This window comes from Epargyreus clarus, unplaced genomic scaffold (assembly GCF_041222505.1).
Source record: "Epargyreus clarus isolate Ecla_fem2 unplaced genomic scaffold, WU_Ecla_fem_2.2 ptg000003l, whole genome shotgun sequence".
NCBI lineage: Eukaryota > Metazoa > Arthropoda > Insecta > Lepidoptera > Hesperiidae > Epargyreus > Epargyreus clarus.
This window is the reverse complement of record NW_027332211.1, coordinates 8,712,095-8,725,148: the sequence shown is the minus strand read 5'-3', so window position 1 is coordinate 8,725,148 and position 13,054 is coordinate 8,712,095. Positions and strand designations below refer to the sequence as shown.

Genomic DNA, 13,054 nt, shown 5'->3' with positions numbered 1-13,054 from the left:
TTAAAATAAATACTTTTGACTAAACCAAAGTTCTTAATTAAGTTACATTTGACTAAGTAATGCATGTCTTCATATAATATTTTGCCGTAGGAAATTCAGACGTAACAGAACTCTATTTCATGCAAATACCTGCCTAAGTCAATGTTACATATAATTTGGTAGACCTCATACTTTGTGTGATAGAGACTAGGTTTAGTATAACTTTAGTATTCATTTTATTATTTAATCGAAGTCTTACGTGAATTATTATTAAATTATTCGCGATGGGTTTGTAATTTTGTAGAGCTAAATTAAATTATATTAGCTCCCTATTTTAATCGAATATTAATATCAACATTATATTCGAGCGTTTTCGGTATGAGTACATATTATTAAAATATTTAGTTTTAAATTAGAATTGACAAAATTTAAATATGAGCTATTAAATATATTATTAAACAAACAGTATTATAGTGTTAAGGACTTTTTTGATGACAAATTAAAGTAATTGATTATAAATATAATTTAATAAATGACATGATTTAATTATAGTGACAATATATTGTAATAAATATTTATAACACTTTAAATTTTATATGTAAATTGTAATGGACAACTAAGTATGTAAATTTAATGTTTATTTATAAGAATAAAACAAAGATTTGTACACCGGATCAACCGGTAGAGTATGCCGAACGCAATTACTATGTATGAACTACTTTATAAACGCATGCTTTTACAAATAAATACATTCATTCAAATTCATTCATTCATTCATTTAAGGTATAAATATGGAAATACCAACATATACAAATATACACTTGAATATATTTTATGTACCTACTCAACACTTATTACATATTCGGGCGTAAATTCCATTTTTCTTTGTTCGCGATGATGTCAAAAGGAACTGTTTTGAACGAAATCTGCTCAAGTATGCAAGTTTGATTATCTGCGTATTGTGAATTGTTTTTAGTTATGTTGTAATGTAATCATTGTTGTAATTAGAGATGCGCCGAATAGTGGTTTCACCGAATAACCGAATACCGAATAAAATTCGGTTTAACCTTTACCGAACCGAATTTTTTTTTATATTTTTTTTCTCTTTATTTCTCACATTCTTTCTTTTTTCACGTTCTCCTTTCTCCCTTTTTCCATTTTATTTTATTTCGTATTTATTATTATTATTATTACATGTTTTTTTAGTATAGTTGTACCGCCTTCTTTCTGCCGCATTTTTCTGCACATCCCTAAGGGTGACTGGGAGAAAATGCTATTTAGCATTAAGTCCGCCTTTTGTACCACACTGATTTAACATGGTCAATAAAGAGTAAATAAATAAACGGTTTACCATTTCTTTATTGACAATTTGCCAGTTATGTGTGTTCATTCACGCTTTAAAATGTTGATTTGAGTTTTAAAAATGAATACTGATTTTAGGTTTAAAATAAATGTTGACAATACTAACCATAGATTAAGTAATAAATGTGTTGATTTGAGGTTTCAAAATTAATGTTGATTAAAGTTTAATTGCTTTATTTTATTAGCTTTATTCAACAAATTCTTCATAGGATTTGAGCTTGACTTATAATATAACATAAATCTTATATAAGAAATTTTGTGTTTTCGTCCTGTACCATGTCGTTTATACAAGAAAATAAAAATGCTCGAACCGAACATATTCGGCACTAAAACCGAATAATTCGGCCGAATACAAATAGCACAAAAGATGCCGAATACCGAATACCAAACGAATATTCGGCGCATCCCTAGTTGTAATTAAAGGATATCGAACATGTCACATGGTTGATATTTTTTTATTTTTCACGCACTGTTTTTGTTTTATAATCATGACATGACATAAGTAATATTATTTTACAGATAAACAGTGTTCTTACAATACAACAGTTATTCAATGGATTCAGCGATGAAAAATTTACTGTCCGTTATTAATAATCAATCTGTCTAATGTTACTAAAGATTATGAAGTTTCGATCTCTTATCATAGTGTATATAATGTAGTATGTATGAGTAATCTTTACTACATCTTAGTAAAGATTACTCAAGTTTAACAGTGTTGACAATTGAATTTGTCACTGTTATTTATTTTCGCGTTTGAAAAATATTTAAAAAGTGTAGTTTTTAGATCATTTACAAATGAAACGATATTTCTCCGCACGTTTTCTTCAATTTCGTGTTTTTGCACCACTTAATTGCACATGTCAGCATTGTTCCGCGTAAATTACACCATGACAGCCATTAAATGGCTGACATAGATAACTATAGATTTCTCACCGCCTTGTAATTAAACGAAGCCATTAAATTGCTTAAACAGCTGACAATGTGTCAGCCATTTAATGGCTTACTTTAATTACAAGGCGGTGAGAAATCTATAGTTATCTATGTCTGTAATAGGCAAAAATAATAGGTGTCGGAGGGTTAAAAATAACAATTCGATTCCTCCCTGGGTTACCATAACAAGATTACTGCCATAATCAAAAAAAGGAACAAAGATCGAATTTAATGGCATCTGTTTATCTAATTTGACCTTGCTTACATTATTATAAATCACAGGTGATCGTTTGTTAGTGCTTAGTTGATTTAGCAACTTTGTAACGAAAATACCATATAGCGAGTGCGTGATGTGTGTCATGTCATACCGTTTGAAATATATATGCAACTGATATTATACCTAGGTTTTAATGACGCACGAATGTTCTCTTATCGGCATATTGACCTCATTGTTGGGTTCACGATAAAAAGAAACAATTGTCCAGTTTAAATATCAAACGTCATAAATCACATTACTTTTTCTATATACTTAAATTAATCAGACTGTTACGTACATATAAAATGACTTGCCTAAATATAAATGGGGATTTAAATTTTATTTGTAACATAACAAATAGTTGAATATGGTAGAACCTTTGTGGTTCGACTTCAAAGGCAGCGACACCACACCTATTCCAGCCTAATAGGCAGTCTTAAGCTCTGCTATGTTCCCTAGACATATTGATCCGCGGCGTTTTACCTTAGTATCTCATTGAATACAGATGCCCATAGGTAGTAGGAGCTACCTACCAGCAGTAACACAATCGTTTGCTGCTTCCATGTTATAAAAACACATAACATTAAAAATACACAATATAATAGCGCGCATAGAAGATAATTTCATAATTAGGACCAATGGAAACTTAAAAAAACCACACAAAACGGTACTTATTCTACATATGCGATGAATAATGCTGAACTCCGATTGACGTAGTTATAATATAATTTATATATTTGCACAGGTGATCATTTACAGGTTATTAAGTTTTGGATTGTTAGTGAAAGTGTTATAATATGTGACAAAATGTCCTTATTATTTCATAGGTAATTCATGAAAATTTTCATTGATATGTAGAGCTGCTTTATTTTGGTTTATAGTTATTATCTAATTTGAAGGCAAATATATACTATGATATATATATTATGAGGTCTTCGCATTTATACCTTAGGGGGTAATGGTCTAATAGCACTATTAGCTCTTTTCCCATCACGGTGAGGCAACCCCGCGGACATACAGCGCATGACAAGAAAATGCCTGAACAACGCACTTATTATCAGTTTCATAATTATAGAATGTCGTGTTATGATGATTAAAAATGGACTCTAACTGTCAGCATGGCTGATTGTTAGTTCTATTACATAAAAAAAGTAAATTTACTACTTTTCCTTATGAACGTTCTCGTAACTACAAAGTACGAAAAGCAAAAATAGTATAAGAAAGTGCTTACCGTTTTAGAAATGACGTGATCTTCCAGTAAACATAACACATGGGACTCCCATCGCCTAAGGAATTTGGTGGCGAGTATTTTATCAACAACCGTCCTGGTGTGTTGGAAGCAGCATATTTTGATGGTTCCTTCCGTGGCCAGCTTGTATCGGGGGCCAGGAGGAGGCACGGGGAACACCACGGAGGTGCTCAGCTCCAGGCTGATGTTGTCGGCGCAGCATTCGGGACTGGAGCCCTGTCGGCAAATATTAAGATCAGGATAACAGATTGTAGGTTTTTTATAGACGTGTGGGATATTTTGCTATGTGGTATGGTATACCTTATTGAGACGCTGTGATTTACAAATATTCTCATACTTACAAAGTTATGAATTACGAGAATATCGAAAAAAAATAACAATGCAGTACTTAACATGACTACGAACTCTCTTTAAATTTGGGAATCAGGGTTCGTAGAGGTACAAAAATGCCACTTTAAAGTAAACGTAGTAGAACTAATCAAGCGTAAGTATAATGATGATACACAGTAAACTACAATGTTCTGTTTATGACGTGACCAATGTCCATAGAGACACGGACCACTAATTATGCGTAATGTTGACCTTTTACCACTTTTGTCATAAAACAAAAATACATTTACGTTACCGTAATTAACGATACCTATAATAAATCTACACTTAATATTATAAAGAGAAAAACTTTGTTTGTTTGATTGTTTGGTTGTCATGAATAGGCTCAAAAACTACTGGACCGATTTTAAAAATTATTTCACCATTCGAAAGCTACATTGTCCACGAGTAACATAGGCTATGTTTTATATGAAATATATTTGATAAATAGATTTTGAGGCGGTACAAAGATTGCCGGGTCAGCTAGTGTGACATATAATGACGAATTCAGTTATCGATAATAGCGCTACCACTTAAGTCAAAACCACAAAGGTACGAAAGACTCATAACAACTCTTAATAACACACTGATGGTAGAGACCGATACGTATTGTGGAAAAGCCAATGACGCAAAGGAAAATCAAGTGAAATATTTTTTATCTTTGTTGAATCATGACTAGTCGCAGTTTGGATTGTAAGTATCTACAGAAAATACGATGTCTACCTACTTGAAGGTTTAGAATAGTTTTTATGACGAACGTGCCACGCCCACACCTATTCTATTAATTTATGAATAATATATGATTACATTGTGTTATTTATGTAAGCAACGCAAGTCTGCTTTGTTATAAAAGGAGTGAAATAAATGTGATTTCGATTACGACACCACCTAAGCTCTACATAATTACGATCATTTAGTTCGAATGTTGTTAATGGTTTCAAAGGTATCTTAATGTTAAGCGCAGTGTTAAGCGTTGCTGTGTTCCGTTTTGAAGGGTGTGGTAAGGGAGACAGACTTTTCCGAGGCGTACCAACTTAATTCTCAGGGGTAGCGGCGCGTCTGTGGCCGACCTCAGGTAGGAATATCTAATCCTATCTAGGGTTGATTACAGATGTCCATGGGCGACAGTAGCCACTTACCATCAGGTGGACTGCATGCTCGTCTGCTACTCCTATACTATAAAAAAAGGTGTGGTAAAGAAAGAAAAAGGAAATATGAAAATGTAGTTTCAGATACAGATGTATTTAAGGTCATGTACAGATGTCTGCTGCATATTTGCTGCTTCCATTAGAATACTAGTAGGCCATTGCGATAGTATAGTCCGCGTAAAACTGCTAGTCCGCTCTGAATATAGAAATGAATCGCGTCGCCATAGCAAATTGTATCACTACACCTGCTCGCAACAACTTCAGAGCGGACTACCAGTTTGGCGCGGACTATAGCTACTTTAAATTTTTAATAATTTTCTCGTTTTGGGCCCGAGGTTCGAATTTAATGTACTTCTGATTTTTTGAGTCATGTGCATATTAGCAAATCATGAGCTTTATAGGTAAAGAAAAACTTACATACCTATAAGTTCTTAAATAAAGTTCTCAAAGATGTGTGAATTCTACAAATTCTCACTTTGCCTGATCGAGGAAGTCTCTCATCTAAGAATCGACTGTTCTGAACATTGCTTAAACATAATGTTAGTGAAGCGGAGAGCTCTGAGCGCTTCACATACACAAGTACTGTTATCACATCACGCTATGAAATCTAATACCCCGTGCACAAGCCGCGGGCAAGCACTCGTAGATTAGTTATCTAGAACATAAAGCATCCATAAACACACAACGGATGCTATTGTGATTACAATATGGATGTATACTCGTACAATTGCATAATATGTATAGGCTTAGGTATGTATTGATGTTGCCCGAATCGAAATTATAAATAGGTTATTGAATTTGAATCCATCAAACCATACTACGCCTCACTCCATGGGCACTTAATCAAGATTTTAAGGAAGTGTAATTGTAGCTTATTATTTACTTAAAAATACATATGGCTAAATTTCATACTATCGATACAACAATATTACTTATATTTTAACAACATTACAAGATAAGGGACTTTTCCAAAACTTTTAACACCATGAGTAATTAATTGCCTTTGTAATACATTAAACTGAATTACTACTGTAGGCCTAATATACCTACTTTATGACGATCAGGTGGTAAACTACTCGTGCTATTAATACAGCAGTACAACCGCCAAACCTATTTCTGGCCTACCGCGGTGAAACAGTTTTGTTTTGACCGGATTGGTAAGGCGCGTAATATGCGCGCGTGAGGCGAATAACTTAGTCCTCGGGAGGGCATCGCATGTGATGAACTTTATCTGTCTTATTTAGATTCATTGGCAGATGTATAGTTATTATTTCGGTAGTATTTTTAGGATGCCATCAGTGACCATTTCCCGTCAGAATAATTGCACACCAGTGTGCTATTTCTATTGAAAAAAAATAGTTTTGTTATTACGTAGCTTGCCACACAGTTTGCGATAGTAGCAAAACATCGCCATACAATCGTGGATGTTGGCTCTAATCCAATAATCACAATTTATGTAGAAATATACTATAAAATTGAGAACTGTTCAAAATCCTACGAAACCACTCGGTTTCTTCAACGAAAACAAAGATATTGCACCGGTAAAATCCAAATGACGAATTGTACCAATCAGTGATGATTCGAGTCATAAAGATTTCTTCGATATATACTTTTTTGCTTTGTTTTTATTTATCCTGTCACGCGACTATGTCCACACGTGACCAACCTGCATGCGTTTATTACGTCACTGCATTCTTTGCCTGAGTGCGTGTGGCACGTATGAAAAAAAGCGCATCTATATATGGCAAGTTAAAATGCAAACGATATGTATGCGGACCAAATCCGCACGTGAATATACATCCGTGTGACAGGAAAAAGGCTCTAATGTTGTGTTACGATTTTTATTCTATTCGTCAATATTACCTTATTTTTATTAACTGTAACTTATAAGAAGGTACCTTTTCAGACTTGTAAACAACACGTCAGTTAAGTAAGAGGCATTGTATTAAACCATTATCGGTGTCTTGAGTGTAGGTGGTTCTATAACGACAAGTGTATTGAGAGATTTTTCTTGAAAAATAAAGAAAATAGGTAATTCAATATGTTCTTCATTCATGTTCATGTTCTTCTTCATAGTGGTGTTGTGGTTTCGAATTTGTACGTACATATTATTATATTGATTTTTTAACCACACTTCGAATATGACGAATATTTTGCGTAATAACGTTGGCATGAAATTATGGCGTGTTTAAACAATGTTTCAGGAGATAATATTTATAATATTAACAACAAATTTAACCCCTGAACTTTAAGTTCAACAATGGCTAGAAAATTCTTCATTCAGAATTTAACGCATACATGATCAACATCGATTAAACTTTATACATGAAATGTATCCTAATCAGCGTACCTACACATGTAGCGTCAATATGTCTACGTACGTAATGAAATATTAGCAGTTAATCATTGTCGATATTAACAAAAATGTATAAAATTACTGACTGATTAAGCTATACATCAAACATTTTCACATTTTGTTGTAATAAATTGCATAAGACATGAATAAATACGTGTGTTCCATAGATAAATAAGCAATTATGATGTCAAGAACCCAATTAAAAAGAAAGAGCAATTATGATGGAAGGTGGTAGAACCCTTTGTGGTTCGACTCCGGCGGCACCACCGCCACACCTATTTCTGCCTAATAACAGCAGTGGTAGGCGCTGCTGTGTTCTGGTTTGAAGGGTGTGGTAAGGGAGACAGACTTTTCCGAGGCGTTCCAGCTTAGTCCTCAGGGGTAGCGGCGCATCTGTGGCCGACCTCAGGTTGGAATATCTAATCCTATCTGGAGTTGATTACAGATGTCCATGGGCGGCAGTAGCCACTTACCATCAGGTGGACTGCATGCTCGTCTGCTACTCTTATATTATATAAAAAAAGAGCTATTATGATATTAGCACCAATCTTCGAGCAGTCGATTATTTACAGACTTTTTTCAAACATGTAGCGTTCGTCAATAGCTTAAGCAACTAGTTGGAAGCTCGAGTAGTAGCTGCTAAAGCAAGCTGTAGCAACATTCGCTCAACCGAATAGCCAATGGGCACTATGGGTAGTCAACCTTTGACAAGGGATACAGACTTTTCCGAGGCGTTCCAGCTTACCATCAGGTGGACTGCATGCTCGTCTGCTACCCTTATGTTATAAAAAAAAACACGGTAAATGAAGTGGCGTGTACCGCGTGGCGTACGGCGAACGGTCAGTTACCGGTCAATAATAGTGACCGCCCTAACGTTTCTTCACCTTGCTGTGATCTTTGCCTTGCATTAACAGTCAGTTTAAGCGTCATTTGTTTTATTACGACAATACTGAGTAAAGCTGTCTTCAGAAGACTTATATTGCAATCTTTGGTCATTGACATGGAAAACTGTTTTAATTAGGATCGGAATTGATCGAAATCGATATTGTACTTGGTGTTACGTGTAACTCACAAATTTGTTCATAAATTCCTGGAATTTCGTATCGGAAGGAAATAAATACTTGAAATAAGATAAATCTAATAATAGATAGACATGATGGAGTTACTTCCTAAGTCATCCATAACAGACATGAATTACAATATATTATTAGGTAATAAAACATTATTGTTTGTTTCGAGTAGTTCATTCACATCTCCCATAGTTTTATTATTTTTTTGAGATTCGAATTTATTTCCGTCGATTTGTCTCATAAGACGACGTCATAAGTTGCTAGGTCTCTGCTATTACTGAAGCCGATAAAATAGCTCATATTTTAATACCTATTTTTGTGTTGCAAACTACATACATCGGATACATTATTTGGTGCTCTTGAAAGGGGTGGCCTTTAGATAGATTTTATAATGCTGTCACAGAAATAAATCATACTTCATCTGCTGATCTGCTCTATCCGATTTATCCTCCTACGTTGTGTTACATAATACATATGTCTATTCAAAAGTGAAGGCTATTTCTGACGTGTTCTGGTATTATATAACCCTTAGGAGATTATTTTAGACTAAGTTCAATTTGCGGGGCACCTGTACAAAATATAGTTATCATTTTACCAGCTTAAGGAATAGAAATGTGGTAATGTTACGAGTACTTACTCTTCATGAAGTCTTCGCGTGAAAAGCTCACTAAAATTATTTTATCATTTTACCAAAAAGATAAAAACATTCCAGTAGGTGTCATACCTACTAAGTGCCTAAATATTTATTGTATTAAAATGTTTACGGGATCAAGTCAATTAACAACCAAAGAGAAAGCCGATAACTAAAAACCCGATCTACCCGCAGGCACTGATCAAAAATTAAGACGTTAAAAATACTTACAATGTATCGTTTTTCCTAACGCGATATCTGCTTTGACGTCAAATATAACCTTGTACTTGAATCTTCACAGACAAATAAATTTATTTTTAATAGACATACTTTATCCGGTTCATACGAAGACCATATGGTGAATCCATGTGAGTTTATTTAATTTCGACATTCGTGTATCGTAATGTTTGCAATGCGGAATGATAAGTGACAATTTATTATCAACATTAACACAACGATAATAAAAGAAATTGACATTACCAGCTCTACCAATAGCGCTAAGGCTGATTACCCACTTGCAACTATCGCTTGAGCCGTAGCTGTGTAATCTTTCATTTTAACATATAGCTCGGGGGTCTATTTCGTTGTTTGAGCCACTGACACACGGTACCTGTATGATCGTTTTTTTTTAAATTGAAATAGTCTATTTACCGTCGGTCGTTCATACAATAATTTGGACCCCGTGTGGTAGTTGACGCAAGTATCGTTGACGCGATAGTGGGTAGTCGATGGGCAGTCAGTCCGACATTTGTACTCATAATTATGCATTTGTAATTCTTCCTGACACACCTCTGATTATTTATTTTATTTTATTTTTACTTAAGTTAAGTAAATCTTTCCGAATATAACTGTATTATTTTGTCGTATAAATTATGATTACTGTATACAATATCTTTATAAGACAATTATCTTAATTATTTATTATGTTAATAAGACAATAAGTCCGAATCCTAGGAACAATCCAGTTTAAATGATTATTACTGAAAAAAATGTACAATCTTAGAACTGTGGAATTGTTAAATAAAAAAATATATTTTTATAAACTTAATTTAAGTATGGTCATTACTTTTTAATGGTAGGCTATTAGACGCGCATCACCTGAAAATAAATGTACATAATAAATACATTATAAGGTTTACGTGAAAGTCACTGAATAAAAATAGAAATGTTGCTTAATATTCATTTCTTTATCGTTGAAGGCAGCTTTACGTAATAGATTACTAATACAAGCATGAGTAACCGCAATATTATCATATAAAGAACATGTAATTTAAGTATAATTAAGCATAATAATTAGGAAGCGCATTATAATTGCTTCAATTGTTGTTATTTTTAGTCCGTACCCACATGAATTGTTTATTTAAAAAGTAATTGATGTATTTTAAGGTTTTAGTAATTAAAGGCAGTAGAACTTTTCGTTGTTCGAGTATATCTTTGCCTTTTAGCGAGAGTGTAGAGCTGTTATCAAATTTAACGATGTAAATATTTGAAATGTTTCGTTTAAATTTAACCTCCGAGTATTTATAGTTGTTATAGGAGCTGTGTCTCCTGATTTCACCTGTGTTTAAATGTGGAAATACTATGGAGAGTTCATTGGTTTTAATTTGTTTTATGCAGAACACTAATTATTTGTCTAAAATTATTCGGCAAACTACTGCTAACTCCCAGTGGAAGTCCAAAAATCGGTCTAGCCCTTTCGGAGATTATCAAGAACAACAGATTATCAGACAGTCAAACATTACGGTAAATAATTATTTTTTTGTTTTAAATTTTAGGCACCATATATTATTCTGTTCTATGAATTAAATAAAAAGCTGTTAATTTGAATTTCTAAACACTTCACTTTTTTATTTAATTGTGTAGTTAGGCATTTCGTTCAAGTCTTAATATGTCTAACACTTGAAAGAAATAATTATCTGTTTTGTCCTTTCGTTAATACGACACATTATCAAAAAGTACAAGTAACACCATTTTTCTGTTACAAAACTTTTCTGTTCTTTGAAATAGAAACACACTTCATCTAATACTACTTGATAAAAAGTTAAAATATTAGGCACGTGTACAAGTCCATGTGAGCTGGTTTCGTTTCCTAATTTAGCGTGTAAATGACGTGCTAGAATATATTTAGTCAATGTCAAAATACTGTTGCAGCCTAGATAAACAGATAAGTGTAAGGCCGCCGTAAGCGATATTCAATTCCAATGTTTGTTTATAAGACGAACTGGGCAATTTGTAGGAATTCGGGAATATAGACTTACGTAGTAGGTATACATTTTATTTTCAAAAACTCGCAACTATGATTACTATTTCTGTAAATGTAATTCATAAATTCATCAATTTATTCTAATTATCTAATAATATTTTGTATTCCGCTTCATGATACCTATACCAACGCAAAGGAAGACAGAACACATTTGCAACCCCTTAGGGAACGTTAGGGAGGTGGATAGATATCGTATTAGACCCAGACAGACTAGTCTGGGGCAAAGTCTTAAAAATAAGATTTGGTATTAAAATTATGTATATTTGGTGGTGGCACAATTTTCATTTTCATAATAAAATATGATCACATAATGAAAATGAATTTTATTATATTGTAGTAGGTAATCAAAAATGAACATTGTGTTACTTACTATTATTGTGGAATCACAGGCCACAGTGATCAACACTAAAAGAAACAGTCTATTTGTAATTCATGCGCTTGCGGCACGACCGTCTCTCGTCGCTTCCGAAGCAGGACTGACACGAGTTGACCGGTGGGTTGCAATCACACATTTATTATGGAAAGGGCGGGTAGTAAATCTTATTATACAAACGGTGGGTAGTACACCACACAGTGCTTGCGAAAATGACATTTGCTCGAATACTACTAAGATTTCTTTGTGTACTCGTAGCAAATAAAAGGGGCAAGCTTCCCGCAGTTTTACATTCGACTTAGTCCGCTACCCTGTGTAAGGTCATTGACCTGGGTGCAAGTGCTTATTGACATTATACATTTAATCTTGCTCATTGGGATTCAGGAAGTCTCTATAAAATCCTGCCTCTAGACAAGCGCCATTTTTTGTGAACTACATTTCTTTTCGGCACTTTAAGAAATGGTAAATAGTATAGATGTATCACTGCAAGTGGAGAATGCCGGGAGTATATTTTACCATGATTCTGGTTCTGTGACTAGTTTATTGAATTCTTATAACATGAGGTCGACTTTAGCGTATTTTTTGTCAGAAAAGAAGTGAATTACAGAAAATAATATTTCATTATTGTATGATCACACGACTCATAGATCAAACATTTTCCTGCTCTCTTCTCACCAAAGCCTTACCAAATTTTACACGTAACTAACAATATTCATAATAGAAAGTTGTGCCGATTTCGTAAGAGATGACGTATATTTTGCCGCTTGTTTATTGTTTGCGATAGTGGAGTGAGGCCGGCACTCGGGTTAGTGTACCCCGTGACCCACATGCTGCATCTTCCTGCTCTATGACGTCATTCCGAAAATTTGGGTCATGAGGGCGCTCGAAGTCGGAGCTCGCAGTCACCGTGCCTCCACACCGAGCTGCGAGCAGACAGCGCTGCGCTTCACCAACCCAACCATAGACTAATGAATAATTCATAAATAATACCTTCTATACCATAACCATAGATAAGTAAAGACTACTCACTCCTAACAAGAAAATGTTTCCAGTTTTGAGAATTGTAAT

The 13,054-nt window shown here is 34.1% G+C and overlaps 1 protein-coding gene across 1 annotated transcript in view; it reads right to left on the bottom strand.

The window, feature by feature from the left end:
- Positions 1-13,054, bottom strand: part of LOC140752723 (C-Maf-inducing protein) — a 46,929-nt gene that overhangs the window by 27,169 nt on the left and 6,706 nt on the right. The window contains exon 2 of the mRNA XM_073087056.1: positions 3,759-3,992. Within this exon, the coding sequence (XP_072943157.1) occupies positions 3,759-3,992 (234 nt within the window). The remainder of the gene's footprint in view (positions 1-3,758; positions 3,993-13,054) is intronic.